Here is a 14,488-nt window from a genome sequence, read left to right on the forward strand (position 1 = left end):
TATCACCACCATTGATTCAACTCCAGGTTTCATTTCTAGGTTATTATAGCCCATAAATCTGTTAAACCGTGTCAGCCAGGGTGCATGAGCAGCGGCAACTGAGAACTTACAGTGAGGCGCGGACGCTTGTTGCGCAAGCAGACCCTATAGGACGCTATTCGTAAACATGTACTCTTACGTAAGAGCGCCGTGTAATTGGCCGGCATACGATCGGTGACCAACGGCAATAGCGGGCGATAAAGGCGCCGGCCAATCACAAGCCCTAGATAAGAAACAGCGCTTCTATTATTATTTTTTTCCAGAACATGTTTTTTTTACTGGTCCACCAATCAGGAAAAGCTTCTTGGTATTTGACAACTGAAGCCTTGGCAGCTGCGACATTAAAATAGACGTAATCTCAGCTGCTGCTGCCCTAAAAAATACACTAATTCACGAACGACACACACATCATGCAAGCCGTGCTATATCGCATAAAAGTTTGCCGGAGATCCCAAACGTCCTGATGCGGGTGACCGTTCGTGTTGACGTAGATCACGCAAAATTGGCACTCAATACCGCACATATGGCATCACACTTCTCCTGTGACAATCAGCAAAATAAAATAGAGGCCATTTCCCCACCTCTGTAGTGCACCGAAACCCGTAAATTAAACATCCGCCGCATGAACCATCAGATGTTGCTCTCCTGACATCCATTGCACACAATTATACGCACTTTTTTTTTTCCTATTACTTTCTGGCGCTTGATTTTTTAGACAAATTCTTTCGTGCAGACGGCCCGGCCACTGCTGCTGACAGGGCCGTTTACACGGGTGCCACTACGCTGCAACTTTTGCCTGTCTTGCGCCGAAACGCAAGCGGTGCAGGACAGCGTACAAACTGAGTCAGCACTTCACTCAACTTTTTTTTCCTTCATTTCTCATCAGTACCCATAACTGTTCCACCGACACTGTTTCCTCCTAAAAACTTTCCACGACTGTGCGCACTGAAGGCTTACGCCGCATTCCCGCACGGGGCGAGAACCCCGTCCCGAAAGGGCCGGAACTGAGTTCCAGGCTTTTTCTTCTCCGTGTTCCTTGGAACCTTTTGTGGCATCCGGTGACAGCTCCTACCAAGTATTCAGCCATGGTGGCAAGAAGAAGCAACAGGCAGAAAGACATGCCAAGGGGATATACGCTGCATACTTACTCTTGGCGAACCCCTCGAAGCGACACATGAAGGAGCCGAGCACGTAGAACGTGGACAGGCTGTTGACGAAGTGCACCCACATGCAGAAGATGCATATGAGCGTGTCAGCGACTGCGAGGTTGAGCAGGTAGTAATTGATGGTGGTGCGCATCACGCGGTTGGTCACCACCGTCACGATGACGGCGAAGTTGCCCACCAGCGCGGCCACGATGGTGACCAGGTAGACGCTCATCTTGAGGTACTCTTTCCACGTGAACGTCGAGTCCAACTCGTCCAGGTCCAGGAACGAGGTGTTGCTGAAGTTAAAAACGTCCAGCGGCTCTTCCCAGAGGTCCACCGAGCAGTTGGCCTCCATCGGCTCGTAGCCCGGCATGGGCAGCCACCCGCCTAGCACACAGACGCGCGCTCTGCCCGCGTTGGTCTTCACAGGGTCAGTCCTCCGTGCGTGGATTCTCCGCCGTCGCCCGCTACTGTCGGCTGTGCCAGTCCGGAGGGTTTCATTCACGCCGCACCCTCAAAGTGTCAAGGAACGCCAGTCACTTCGCGCACTTTGAATCGGAGCACCAACGAGCGCTGACGACACGCGTAAAGTTTGTCACGCGCGTTTGCTTTCTCTGCACCGAAGCACGCGTCTTCTCACTAGCGGCAGCGATCGCCGAACGCCCGAAGAAAGTGTTCCAACTCAGTTAAGCTTGAGACGCTTCGTCATCTTCAACGCGTCGATGTGCGCTTCGCAGCTGCTGCCGTCATTACTGCGCCCGCGGAAAAAGTTTACGAAACACTGTTGAAAGTAACGCGGCTCATTTAAGCGCGGAACGGAACGCGATGGGCTGTAGGGAAAGTTCGCGTGAAAGAGAACCAGCCGTATAACTGAGGGATTAGCTCCCCACCGGGCGGGGGTGGCCTCGAGACAAACTTTTTGCAGACACCTCGCTCTAAGAACTCTCGGGGCGGAGTGGACCGACTCGGGCCGGCGCTCCGGTGTGTTTTGCTGAAACATCCGGGCGCGCGCGCGCGAGTCTACAAAGAGGCGCCATCTGTCGCCTTCGGGACGAAAGAGGTGCGCGGGAGCGCTAGCGCGGGACGATCCCTAAACTTGGTCCTCTTTCTCGTCATCGCATTCCGACGTCCCGTGGCTAGAACGAGTACGAGGCAGTGTAACTAACGGCTTTCTACGGGGCAAAGGAGAGCGCGAGAAAGAAACGAGGAGGCAAATCAGGGGCGGTCAGAAACAAAAAGCCGTTCGTGGTTATTCGATGCGAGACCTGTGATCGGGACAACTATAGCAAGCAATACCATTCGCCGGCTCTGGCGTCAAAGGCGTCGCTTACCAATGGTACAGAAGCAGAAGAATGGAATGGAAAAAAATGAGGGAGAGAATCGTCATGAAATACGACCCCCGGATGGCATTATAAATTGGACAACACGTCAGCGTGAGGTAGAGGAGCTCTGCGCTGACGTCACGCTTTGTCATTTATTCAGAGAAAGCCCCTTTCTAGGCATCGCTGTGAAACAAAAAGGCAAATGGGGGGGGGGGGGGGGGGGGGGGGGGGGGGGGGGGGGGGGGGGGGGGGGGGGGGGGGGGGGGTCGGTTTTATTTGTACCACACATTTCTTGGACTGTTTTCGTCTAAAAAATGGGAGGGGGGGTGATGGTGTACACTTTCTTCTTTCTTCATTCGGTCACAACAGCAGCAGCAGCAACTCGCCAACTGGTATGGATCTATCACTGTAGTGTAACTTGAGGCTCCAGCCTTCAAGCACCGAAATTTTAGCGCTAATCCCTCCTACAAACGACTTGTCCTCGCAGTTGTGTACAGCTTGCGTCCCCTTTGCGTAGAGCGGTCGAGCAGTGCGCACCAATCGATAAAAAAAAACTTAAAAATTTAGAAAGCAGTACATGTTATTAGGGTAAAGGGCTCGTGAGCAGCTGCGGCTAGGTATCGCTTTGTTTGGAAGGCAATGCGCTGCTCGAACGCTCTGGAAAGGGGTCACTCAGACTGTGCGAGCTGATTTCTTGCTCCTTCCGAAACAAAAGTCAGGTGCAGTGCCCAAGGATTTTGCAATCTTCGAACGGCTGCCGACCGGGGCACCTCAACCGGTGGCACTGCTCTGCACGCACCAACACGCTGCTAATTGTAGGCGTCGCTCGGGGCTTTCGGCCCCGCTCAACTCAGAGCTGACGACGAATTTTCGAGGCAATTAAGGCGCCTGGAACGCCTATCACGAACGTCGTAAACACCGCCACGCGGGCGGTCGCAATCATTCCAGATGAATGTGGTAGTAGCCTCTACATCGGCTCTCGCGGGGCAAACAAACTGATAAGGCCGTCTGCCGGCGCCAATTAACAAAGATGTAAGCATCACAAATATTGACAGCATTATCCGTTTCTTAAATAAGCATCGGCCTAATATTAAGAAAAGAAAATTTAGAAAAAAATTTTAAAATGTTTAAAAACAGATACACAAACAAAGAAAGCAAAGCAGTGCAAATACCAATGTGCGTGCATAAAAAGGATCCAAGTGCACGACGTGCACCACTTTTTCCAGGCTGTTCCGTCGGGAACGACCTCGCATTTCAATCCGCAAAGTCGTCGAAGTATATATCCTGCACGGGCCAAAATGCGCCATTAAGAGTTGTTTGCTTACTCCTCGTCTGCAGCAAGGTGCACACTCTTAGAAGCGTGTCACCGGGCTTGTATTCAAAGTTGCGCCGCCGTAGGTCGTAACGCCATATATGGATCCGTTTCTGGCCTGTGATGCCCAGCCGTGAGAGCTGTCGGGCTTTCTATGCGCGCTGAACACAGTCAGAGACGTCAATGTCACGTTCGTCAGTGACATGGGGTAGCATAGCATCCAGCGTGGTCGCAGCTTCTCTGGAATGCACAAGTTTGAATGGTGTCATCTCTCTGGCTCCCTGCATCGCGCTGTTACAGGCGAAAAAAAAAAAAAGGAAAGGCATGGTGGTGTCCAATGTCTTCTGTAATGCCTGCAGAATATACCGATGTAGTTCTCTCGTCTCGCTGCCCGAGACGGAGCTGTCCGCAAGGCTTATCTGGCTATCTGTATCGCAGCCGGTTCCAGACAGGTCTCCACAAGGCGCCGCGAGATGACAGGCGCTGGTCAAGCATTGCTTTGACTAACCGTTATTTTCAAGTTATATGGTAATTCCTCTCTCAAAAATTTGATGTAATGGCGCAACGTCTATTTATTTGTACAATATCTACAGCGCCCACACGCGGGCTTCACTGCAGGAGTAAATATCACAGATTAAAAAAAAAAAACAATACATTAGATCAAGCAGGTGATACAATGCACATTGCTCTAAAAGAACCCCTGCATTTTCCGGGCTAAAGAAGGAAGCAAAAGCAAACAAAAAATGTGAACTAGTACAGGATAAGAAACCAGCCAGACGCTGAAAAGAGCACCTTTCGAAATACAGCAAGTTGAAATCAGCAAGAAATAGAGCAAAGCCCACCTGGAATACAGCATCGTAGATACGGCAATCGTTTATGAATAGGCCGTTTTGTAAAGCAGCAGAAAAACATACGGGAGGGGCGGTAGTGAGTCGCGTAGGTAGGCTGTTCCAGCCACGTGTTGTTTGTAGAAAAAAACTGCATTCCAATACATTTATTTGGCAATTGTATTCATGCACCTTTCACGGGTGGTCAGTGCAAGGGAAAATATAACTGGCTTGCTTTATGCTTCTTTCTTTTTCAATACCCTTGTTACTATTGAGCCCATTATAAAACAAACCGCGCCTCAGAAATTCGCAAATGTTTTAAAGTAACGGCCGCCCCAATTTCTCACGTAAACCGGAAGAGCACTTTGGAAAATCGTAGTTGCCAGAAACAAATCGATCTTCCCATTTTTGGATGCGCCCCAGCTCCTGAGTAGTTGCTTTTGTATGAGGTTCCCAAGCGGCACAAGCATGGACGGGAAGTACATTAGACATGCATGGAATCTCCTTAACTACAACAGGAGCTTCTTTTAAGTTGCGTCGGAGGAAGTTCAACTATCGTCTGGCTTTAGTCGATAGATCATTGGTGTGCACTTTCCGTGATAGTTAGCAGGAGCAAAAAAATTTGCAGATATGCCCGTCGCAGCAAGACAATAATCTATTTGTAAGATTTGTTTCTTGCTTGTAAAGCGGACTACAATCTATTCTGAGAGGTTTATAGTCGCATTCCATTTTTCGCACTAAGAGAACAGAGTTGAGTTCATTCTACTGAATCAGTTTCTAAGTAAATGTCCCGGCAAATGTACCAGTCATCGGCGTAAAGTCTGATAATATTCGAAACATCGCTAGCCAGGGCATATATGAACGCAGTAAAAAGAAAAAGATCTGAAACCGACTCCTGCGCTGCACCCAAGATCACATACACGGTTGTCCAACTTGTACCGTCGTAAACTACGCCCTTCTTCCTTTCCTGGGTACGCTTCAATTCGCGTTGCGAGCTTGATAAAAAGAGTTTAGAATTAAATGTTTTGCAACAATAAGCTGTGTTCGACTAAATCAAAAGCCTTTCGAAAATCCAGAAGAATGCAATCTGCCTGACTAGCGGAGTTTAACAAAACAATAATATCGTGGGTGAATTTCACGAACTGTGTTTCACGCAAGAAACCTGACCTAGGTTTATGTTGCGTTTGCATATTGTAAATTGTCTTGTATATGGCTAATTGAGTGTAAATAAAATGTTCGAGTGTTTTGGAAGACGCACTCGCCTCAGATATGGGCCCTATGGCTGCATGCTTCAGTTGTATCTCCATTCCTACGTATGGGAAAGACATGGGCGCTTTTCCAGTAAAGACATAACTAGCAACTTCCTAATGACTTCACAAAAACGCAACTAGATAACACGTGACTGAAGCAGCATAATGTTTCAAAACTGTAGGAGGCTGGTAGGTCGGCCACACTCCGCCGGAGGGTGGAGGCTTCACACAGAAGACGGCTTTTTCGCCGAAAGAAAACGCGCAAAAAAGTGCTCCGGCGTGTCATGCAGGAAAAGCGAACGTCTACTATTGTTTACGTTGGCACAACACCGCTTTTCAGTGAGGATCTAAGAGGGCGTGTCGAAACACGAGCCACCTTTTATTCGTATGCTTAGGGTGTTACAAAGAAACAGAGGGAAAAGTTCAATCAGCTCCGCCAGCGGTGTTTGCCCCAAGGGTGGAACCATCCACAGCGATAGCTTCCTTCATGTTTCGTGCCCAGGCGGTTCACCGGGACGCTGCAAGAGTTTATGAATAATTATCCATCCAAGAAGATGCGTAAGCTTTTGAGGAAGTATAAACACCTTAATCGACCGCCCTGATCGGTTGTTTAGAAAGAAATCAATGTCGGACTTCCTGCCTTTCAAAACAATGTTGAGTTCCCCGTATAAAAGGACAGGCAGAAAAAGAAAGGGTCCTGTGATCGACTGAGTGAAAATCGATGGCGATACTTTCTCTGCAGGATCGTTCTTTTTTCTCTTTAAACGCATTATAAATTGCTGTTGCAGTTTAATAACACCTCGGAAAGCTGTTTCGAACAACACATAGCGAAACGTTGGCAATGTCTGGCTCGCTGCCCTATGCACCTTTCCTATATAACGAACATCAACAACGCAATGGTCAAAAGCAAAATTTAAAAAAAAAATTATTGAGAAGCTCTTAATTCTACTGCGTATAGGCGTGAAGCGTTTTGTTCGGGGTTTTTCGAGTCTCCTTCACTATTCTGAGTGCGCAGGAGCGGTCAAGGTTCGGTTATGCTCAGTTATGCTAACCGTTTTCCGCATTGAGCTGGTTCTTTTCGAGCGCTATAGCTCTTACGTGATGGTTCGCGGCCTAAGCGTAGCAGTGGCTGTCAACATCGTTCGTCCGCGATCACGCGACCACAGCTTTGCCGCTGGAAATGCTAGCCATTGTACTCGTAAAGTTCAAAATAAAGGTTTATGCGCAACCACACAAAAGCTGCGGTTAATGTACCGAACCAAATCGTTTGTCAAAATTAACTGCCCATATTACGAGCGAAGTAAAACACAATCTCCTTACTCTTCACCTTGCTCTGTTTAGTGCTACTGTACCCTTCCCCTCTGCGCCGTGCTCTCTCTAGCATTGTAGTTCATTGGCTTTGTAGTTGTGGCCATATCTATTAAGAGCATGGAACGCTGCTTCTTTGCAGACGGTGTTACAGAAGCACGTATAGGCTAGCCGGAAAACTCCAAAGGGATTATGGCGGTCGCAATAGAGGCCTGTGTCAGCCATGGAGACAAAATTCGGCAGAGACACTTATAAGACTGCTTACATGTGGGAATGCGAAAGCAGTACTGTCCCTTGGTGCATTGACACCCACCCGCACACACAGTGCCCAAACACGCACACGTGCGTATGACATTACCCGGAGCGCTGTACGAGAAACTGTTGCGTTGCGAGAAACTGTTGGTAATAATGTTGTCGGGAAAACTTGCGCCACAATGAGCTCAGCCAGTGGGGGTATATGTATAGACAAACGGACATGTATATACATGATTGTCTCAAATGGCGGTGCCCGACTTGCTGTGTGGGTCCTATGGACGCTTGATGACGTCACCCTATTTTTCTTGCCATCGCTGGGATTTTCTGTTCAATCGGCGAGCGCGCGGACACACACGCACACACGCACGCACAATGTGACTAGTAATGCTTTCGCATAAAAATTTACCTTGTGCCAGCTAAGTTACACCAGTAGTACCCTACACTATACTCTCCGCAGTGCCCACACAGTGGAGAGGTAGCTATTCTTTACCACATGGTGTGGGCATACCAATTTAATCCCATAGTTGACCCCATTCCAAACCCCTCAATGGAGCAGTGGGAAGCTATTCTGCTCAGCGATGATCCTGACCTTCAGCACTGGCTGGTGGGGAGGGCCAGCTCAGCAGCAATAACCAGTGGACTACCGGACTAGGCGGCCAACCCACATGTTCTACAAATATTCTTTAAATAAAGATGTTTTCAATCAATCAATCAATCAATCAATCAATCAATCAATCAATCAATCAATCAATCAATCAATACCTTGTGCCTCACGGCTCGCACCAATTTCGTCATCATCAGGTGGGGCACGCGGCCGCAACAAAACTCCGCCAAACGCCTAGCAACGCCGCTCAAGACAGAAACCTGACATAACTGCATGGCGCGGTGTCCTGCACACCTGTGCTGTAGCAGCCGCAGAAGTTATGATAAAGCCGCCAGCGTTGACATTGCACAAGAGTTGCATTGCGGGAAGCCTAAGGACGTAGCCGAGGCAGAGAGCCGTGCTCTAAATGCCGCATGGATACAGCAGGCCAGAACCGCAAATGTGCGGCAGGGTTTAACACAGGGCGACTGCTCTCGGGACGCTGGCCGCAAACGTTCTGCGCGGCAAGATGCTCAAGTGCGGGACAACACATTTCCCGTACCATGAAGCATTCAAATGAATCGCAATAATATCCTAAGCACAATGGGATCCAACTAGCAGTCACCATCCGCATTGTCACGGCTGTATTCGCCATTAAGTTTTTTTCTTTTGAGGGTTTTTGATTTCGACGGTTTTTTGTAATGGACAATTCTTCGATGTACTTAGACATGCGATGTAATGGCTGCCGTCGACAACGACAACTAAGCAGTCGCAAAACTCTGATGATGCAAAGTCGTCCTAGACTGTGCATTTTGTGTGCCCTAGTCTGATTTTGCGCTTCCTAGTTAGGCGATGGGCAATTTAATTCATTGTTGTTATATTTCAAAGGTTCAGCTATTCAAAACGTTTCTGTCTTGGTCCTAGTTACAAGGTGAGGAAGTCGGACCTACTATTTATGCCAGCGATATATACACGATTTCCACCTTTTTTTCTGGACCGCAACACTGCGTTGCGCATCTCATACGTAAACGAAAATACGTACGAATTCAGGTTCACCTTCCCCGCTTGCTTAGAACAGAAATAAGCTATCCCTACTTGTGGTCATGACTGGCAATCTAGATGCTACACTACTTCGCCTCTGCATCCGAAGTGGACTATGCTCCTTAGGCAATGCATACAACTGTGCGGCACCGGGATCCAGTGAGCTTCGCGCTATAAATACGCGTTCCGGTGAATACCCTGAAAAACAAAAAACAAAAAACGGCAGTTTTTGAGCAACCCAGCGAAAGCATTAAACCAATAAAAAGAAAGGCTGTCTTTCTATGAAGCGAATTCGTCGCCAGTGCATAGAGCCTTTACGAGTGGCCCTGAGCAAGACCAGCTGCTCGTGAGAGCAGTGCACGTAGGGCAATGTGCAAACAATCCGTTTCCACGGAACACTCGTGACTATACTCGGGGGCTCGTCTTGTTCTGCGGGCGCTTCGTTATCGCCCGATCCGAAGGAATACTCCGGCAACTTGTAACGAAGGGAATTACTCTCGGCGCACAGTCAGTCATCACCCCCCCCCCCTCACCTCTCCCCCCGCCCAGCGGAGCCAGCAGCGCAAGGGGCAACGACGCGTCGAGCGCGATCACGAGCGCACCGCTCGGAGCGACAGCGTCGGCTCACCCCGCAAAGCGCACACGCGGGGAGCGTGCTCGGCTCGTACCGACCAGCGATCGTAAACAGGACGTCCCGGCATCGCGGCGGCCGCAGCGGCGGTCTCCGAGAAGCGCGGCTAATTGGCATTCGTGCACGACGCAGGAGGCATTAGGCGTTGCCGGCGTGGGATCTGTAGGCGCTTGAACGCCGGAGCAGTGTTACATTTTTTTAACGATAGCTTCATGAGGAAATGTCTCAGCACTTATGCACGGGTGGCGGAGGGGCGTATACAGCTACCGCTATTTCTCTTGCGAGCTGCGGCACGGCAGAAACTGTGCGAGTTTCTCCTTTGTCTTCCAGAGCCCTTCACTACGGCGTCCCTCATAGCCCGAGTTGCTTTGGGACGTTAAACCCCAATAAACCAACCAACCAACCAACCAACCATTGCATTCTTTCTTTCTTTCTTTCTTTCTTTCTTTCTTTCTTTCTTTCTTTCTTTCTTTCTTTCTTTCTTTCTTTCTTTCTTTCTTTCCTTCTTTCTTTCTTTCTTTCTTTCTTTCTTTCTTTCCTTCTTTCTTTCCTTCTTTCTTTCTTTCTTTCTTTCTTTCAAAGTGATAGCCGGGTCTCCCACTGGAGTAAATGGCGTCGTCGTCTACGTCGGCTAATTATGTCGGCACCAGACGCCCACTCTTCCCGCTTTGCAGATAGGTTTGTGCTTTGCTCCTCCACTGTTGAGTGACCTTACTCTCGTCTGTGGTGGCTCGACCCTGAGAGCTGCAAGCTTGTCATTGCGCAACGTGACATAAACAGCACCCCCGAACTTCCTGAGGTAAAAAAAAAACGAGCAAGGAAAGTAGAATTGCGAGTCACGCGATGGGCACTCATCGGCAGTGTACACGACATTCTTCACTTACGCTAAACGACTCCCTAAACTAACATGAAGTTGTGTGGGCAAAATAAAAAAATAATAAGAATAATATTGCCCCGCCCGTCTCTAAACGAACAGTGGGCACAAACTCCGCGCTTATCTGCCGGCCTGTAAGACTGTTTTCCAGGTGTAGGCGGGGGAATGGGCCCTATCTAGGATGTGCCTTCTGTAATCACGTGATTCGCGTGGGCATCGGAGAGGATACGGAGAGAGAAGGCTGTAATGCAATGTTGGCGCTGCCACCCGTTGTTGGCGATGATGGGTCGGTTCGGCGTCGTTGCTAGCTCGTTGCTGCTGCTGCTCGCTTGACGGAACCGTGGTCAAGCTTCGACACCCGTTCCCACCACCACCAGGACATGAGTGCCGTCAAGTCGAAGAGTTAAGTGATGGGAGGAAGATTACAAGAGGGTTTATTTACATCTTTTTACATCATGGTTAGAAGTGAGGTTGCAAAAGAGGCTCTATGGGAGGCTCTAGTGAGAGCTTGAAGTGAGCTCAAAATGAGGCGAAGTGAGCTGCTCTGCCGCATTCGTTCTCGGCATTTATAGCCTTCTCGTTCCCCAAAGTCCCTAGGTTGAGGACGCCCACGCCGGGGTGGGAGGGGCCCAGATCACAAACAACACAAACTTGTGCGCACAAACACACCACTGCACTTAGGGCCACGCCCACGTCACATGTTGAATCTGAGGGAGAGAAGGTTGTCGTCGAGGTAGCGTTGACTGGTAGGTGATGGCCTCCGGCCAGTCGAAGGTTTCTGCGGGTCACCGACATCTGCTGATAATCAAAGACACCCGCCGCTCGAGGCCGGACGCAAGGTCACGAAAACGCCGAAAGTGGTTCCTCGTGCTTGGGTCGGAGATGATGTCCGCCAGCTTGTCGCGGTGCTTGGCACACCAAAGAGCAACCGGAACGAGGCCCTTTGTTCCCCGGCATAGCTACGGCAAATGGGGAAGATAACTTTCGTCTCCCCGAGGCGGCGGCGGCGTTCTACACGTGCAGGCACTTCAAAAAGGGGGTCTGGTTTTGGTCCTGCATTCCAACCGGGCAAACTCCGTAATTGAAGCCAGCTGTCACCTGGGTCCTCTCAGTGCGTGCGGTCCATGGCGGCAGGCCCGAAAGTAATCACGCTGAAGTCGCTCGCAGCCATATACAGTGGAAACAGGTGTGCTGGCTGGTTCCAAACGAGACCCGCTGGCGTCGATCTTAATAGCTCCTCCGCGGCCCGGAAAATCTCGAATGGCCAGCGTTCTGCACCGCTGGGCAGGAAGAGATGGGCTCGCGTCCACGTTGATATCTTGGCTTGCAACATCAACTCCCAAGGCAAACACAAAACACCAAACCACCAACAAAGGAAAGCACAGATGGGACGTTCCAAACAACAAAGCACCGCTCCACGCGCAAGCGCTTGGAATTCACTCAAGACCCACCAGGCTTCCTTTTAGTTCCAAACAAAATCCTGCTCCAGAATGCTGACCCCTCAATTTTGCACGAATTTAGGGTCAAAGCGAGCGTCCGCGTCACATCTGAGGTCGCCAAAGACAGACTGCCACGTTGTACGATAAGCGGTGGTGTGTCAAAGCCTACAAATTTTGAATAGAAACTCCATTCTTTATCAATCAAGCTCTGATCCCTAATACCACCCGAATATCGAAAGTCTGCTTAAAATTTGGCCCACGCTCAGTTTAATCCTCTGGCTCTTCTCAAAGAACCTTGATCGCTCGAGACTGAGAATCAACTGCTCCAGTTAAACTCACAAAAATGCGACTGCTCATCAGAATCCGTACTCCTTCCAGTACTGACGCAAAACTTCTCTTAAACTCATTGTGTCAGGCACCATAACCTATACACAAAGCTGCCACAGCTGTTCTCTACAAAATTCTGCGCCTTCACTTCATTCCGTTAATCTCCGAATACCACAATCGGCTGATTAACCACTCGCCAGTAAACAAGAGTACGCAGATATGCACAGCCATGCGCACTTTCTTGGCCTTTGCAAGGCATTAGCTACACTGCCGTTAATGTAGCAACAACCGCCAGGTACCTCAACCAAGTCTGACACGTCTGAGTCTAATATCGATACAAAGGAAACCTGTGCCAACCTTCAAACACAGCAAGACTTGAATGCTCTGAACAGTTCCAACTATGCAGACAGCACATAGTCTACTCACAAATCTTCGCTAAACTCCTGCGAGTGCTCTCATAACTTCGTAGCGTGGCAAATTAACCCTCGCAATTCCTAACTCAGGGGCCCCAATAACATTTGCCGAAGTTATATGAAAACATAGTAACATTCGTCAACTCCAAATCTTTAGCTCAAAGTAAGTAGCCTTTCCCTTTTTGATTTCGCACACACAAAAAAAAAGGAACAAAAAACCAGCTACTTCGAATGGCTACGCGGGGGTGAAAGCTGACTCACCTCTGCCGCGTTGAAGTGATTAGTCCTTCAGACGCGCCCGCTGGGGTCGCGCTCTGACTGATGACACTGTTGTCATTTCGCTACAAAAGGCCTCTGAAAAAAGCCATCTACGACTCCCTCTGTCGTCTCCGCGCCCCCTCGACACGCTCAGAAAGCCTTGGTAGGGCATGCAAAGTCGAGAACCGGCTCTTGGCGACGCACAGCGACCAGCGCGAGAAGCTGTTCTTTGTTCTCGCCCCCAGCACGAAGCTCGGCTACCTTTTCGCCCTGCGCGCTTCCCGGAATCCAGTGCCGAAAGTGAAGGACGCATCCTTCTTTTCAATTGCGCGCGGTGAACCCGCCTGCGTGCGTGGCCTCTGTTGCTAAATCCCTGTGTTCGCACGCGCTGAGGGTCGCGCAACCTAGCGCCCTCCGGTCTCTCGGGCCGCTTTGCCTTTTCCCTTTCCGCCTTGTCAGGTACGGGTTGTCTGGGTTTTCCCGCAGGCCGATGCCCTTTGAAAAACCCCCCTCCTGCTCTGCTTGGAAGATGCGGTCTTCCCTTTCTGTTACTGCGGTCAGGTTTACAACAATCCACGCGTGTCGCCTGACCAGTAACTTTAGCCCCAAACTTGCCAGCTCTAATGCGGGAAGGCTTTTCTTTCCCTTCTGCCGCATTTCCACCTGTGATAACGTTATCACCTGTCCGCGCACGTGAATTTAGGGCCTGACATTTCATCCGTTTCCTTTTTGTCCTTGCCCTTTTCCTTTTTCTCTTTGGACTTTCCGCGTGCACCGCCTGAACCAAGACTGTTTCCTCCAGCCCTTGACATGCATCGCGTGATCCTTCATTAGGCACAAAATTGACCTCTTTGCCTTCGCAACAGACGGTCATCTCCACAGAGCTGACAGACGGACCTTCAGCTGCCCTGGAAATGAGCAGTTCGCTCCCCTGAAGGTAGTCCTCTGCAGCTGGCTTATCGCTCTCAGTGCTTTCCTCCGAAACGCACTGCTCTTTTCGAATCGGGCTCTCTTCCTCTGTCTCAGCCTGGCTTTCAATACTGCGTTTTAACTGAACAGCAGCTTCGCACTCTTTATACGCCAGCTTCGCCGAGGTAACCACAACCCTGGCTTCGTCACTGGCACCGCAGTGACGCCTCAAATCGGAGTTGCCACGATTCGCCATTCCTAAAGCGCTCCCCTTTGTTTCCCTTTTGAAACCTCTACCTTTGGGGAAGTTGTCCCTTTCACATCCGTGCCGGTTAGTCGCCTGTACAGGCCCCTTTCTAGCGTCCTCGCGCTTAACTAAATCGGCCACGGTTCCTACTTTCACTGCACAGCCTCTATTCGGAGCTCTCTCTTTTCTAAACCGCGGGTGCCGGTTAGACTCAGCTTCTCTGCCCTTAATCGCAGGTTTGCGACTATCCCACTGGGCGACTGTCTGTTTGGCTACCTTGGGAAGTCTCTCTTGGCTCGGCTTTG

At 49.9% G+C, this 14,488-nt stretch overlaps 1 protein-coding gene across 1 annotated transcript in view; it reads right to left on the bottom strand.

Moving 5' to 3' along the window:
• LOC149353172 (QRFP-like peptide receptor) overlaps nucleotides 1-2,003 on the bottom strand; it is a 577,596-nt gene extending 575,593 nt beyond the window's left edge. Inside the window, exon 1 of the mRNA XM_089577297.1 lies at nucleotides 1,188-2,003. Within this exon, the coding sequence (XP_089433423.1) occupies nucleotides 1,188-1,560 (373 nt within the window). The 5' untranslated portion in view covers nucleotides 1,561-2,003. The remainder of the gene's footprint in view (nucleotides 1-1,187) is intronic.
• Between the last annotated feature and the right edge of the window lie 12,485 nt (nucleotides 2,004-14,488).

Source organism: Amblyomma mixtum, chromosome 3 (assembly GCF_055824585.1).
Source record: "Amblyomma mixtum isolate Tamu chromosome 3, ASM5582458v1, whole genome shotgun sequence".
Classification (NCBI taxonomy): domain Eukaryota; kingdom Metazoa; phylum Arthropoda; class Arachnida; order Ixodida; family Ixodidae; genus Amblyomma; species Amblyomma mixtum.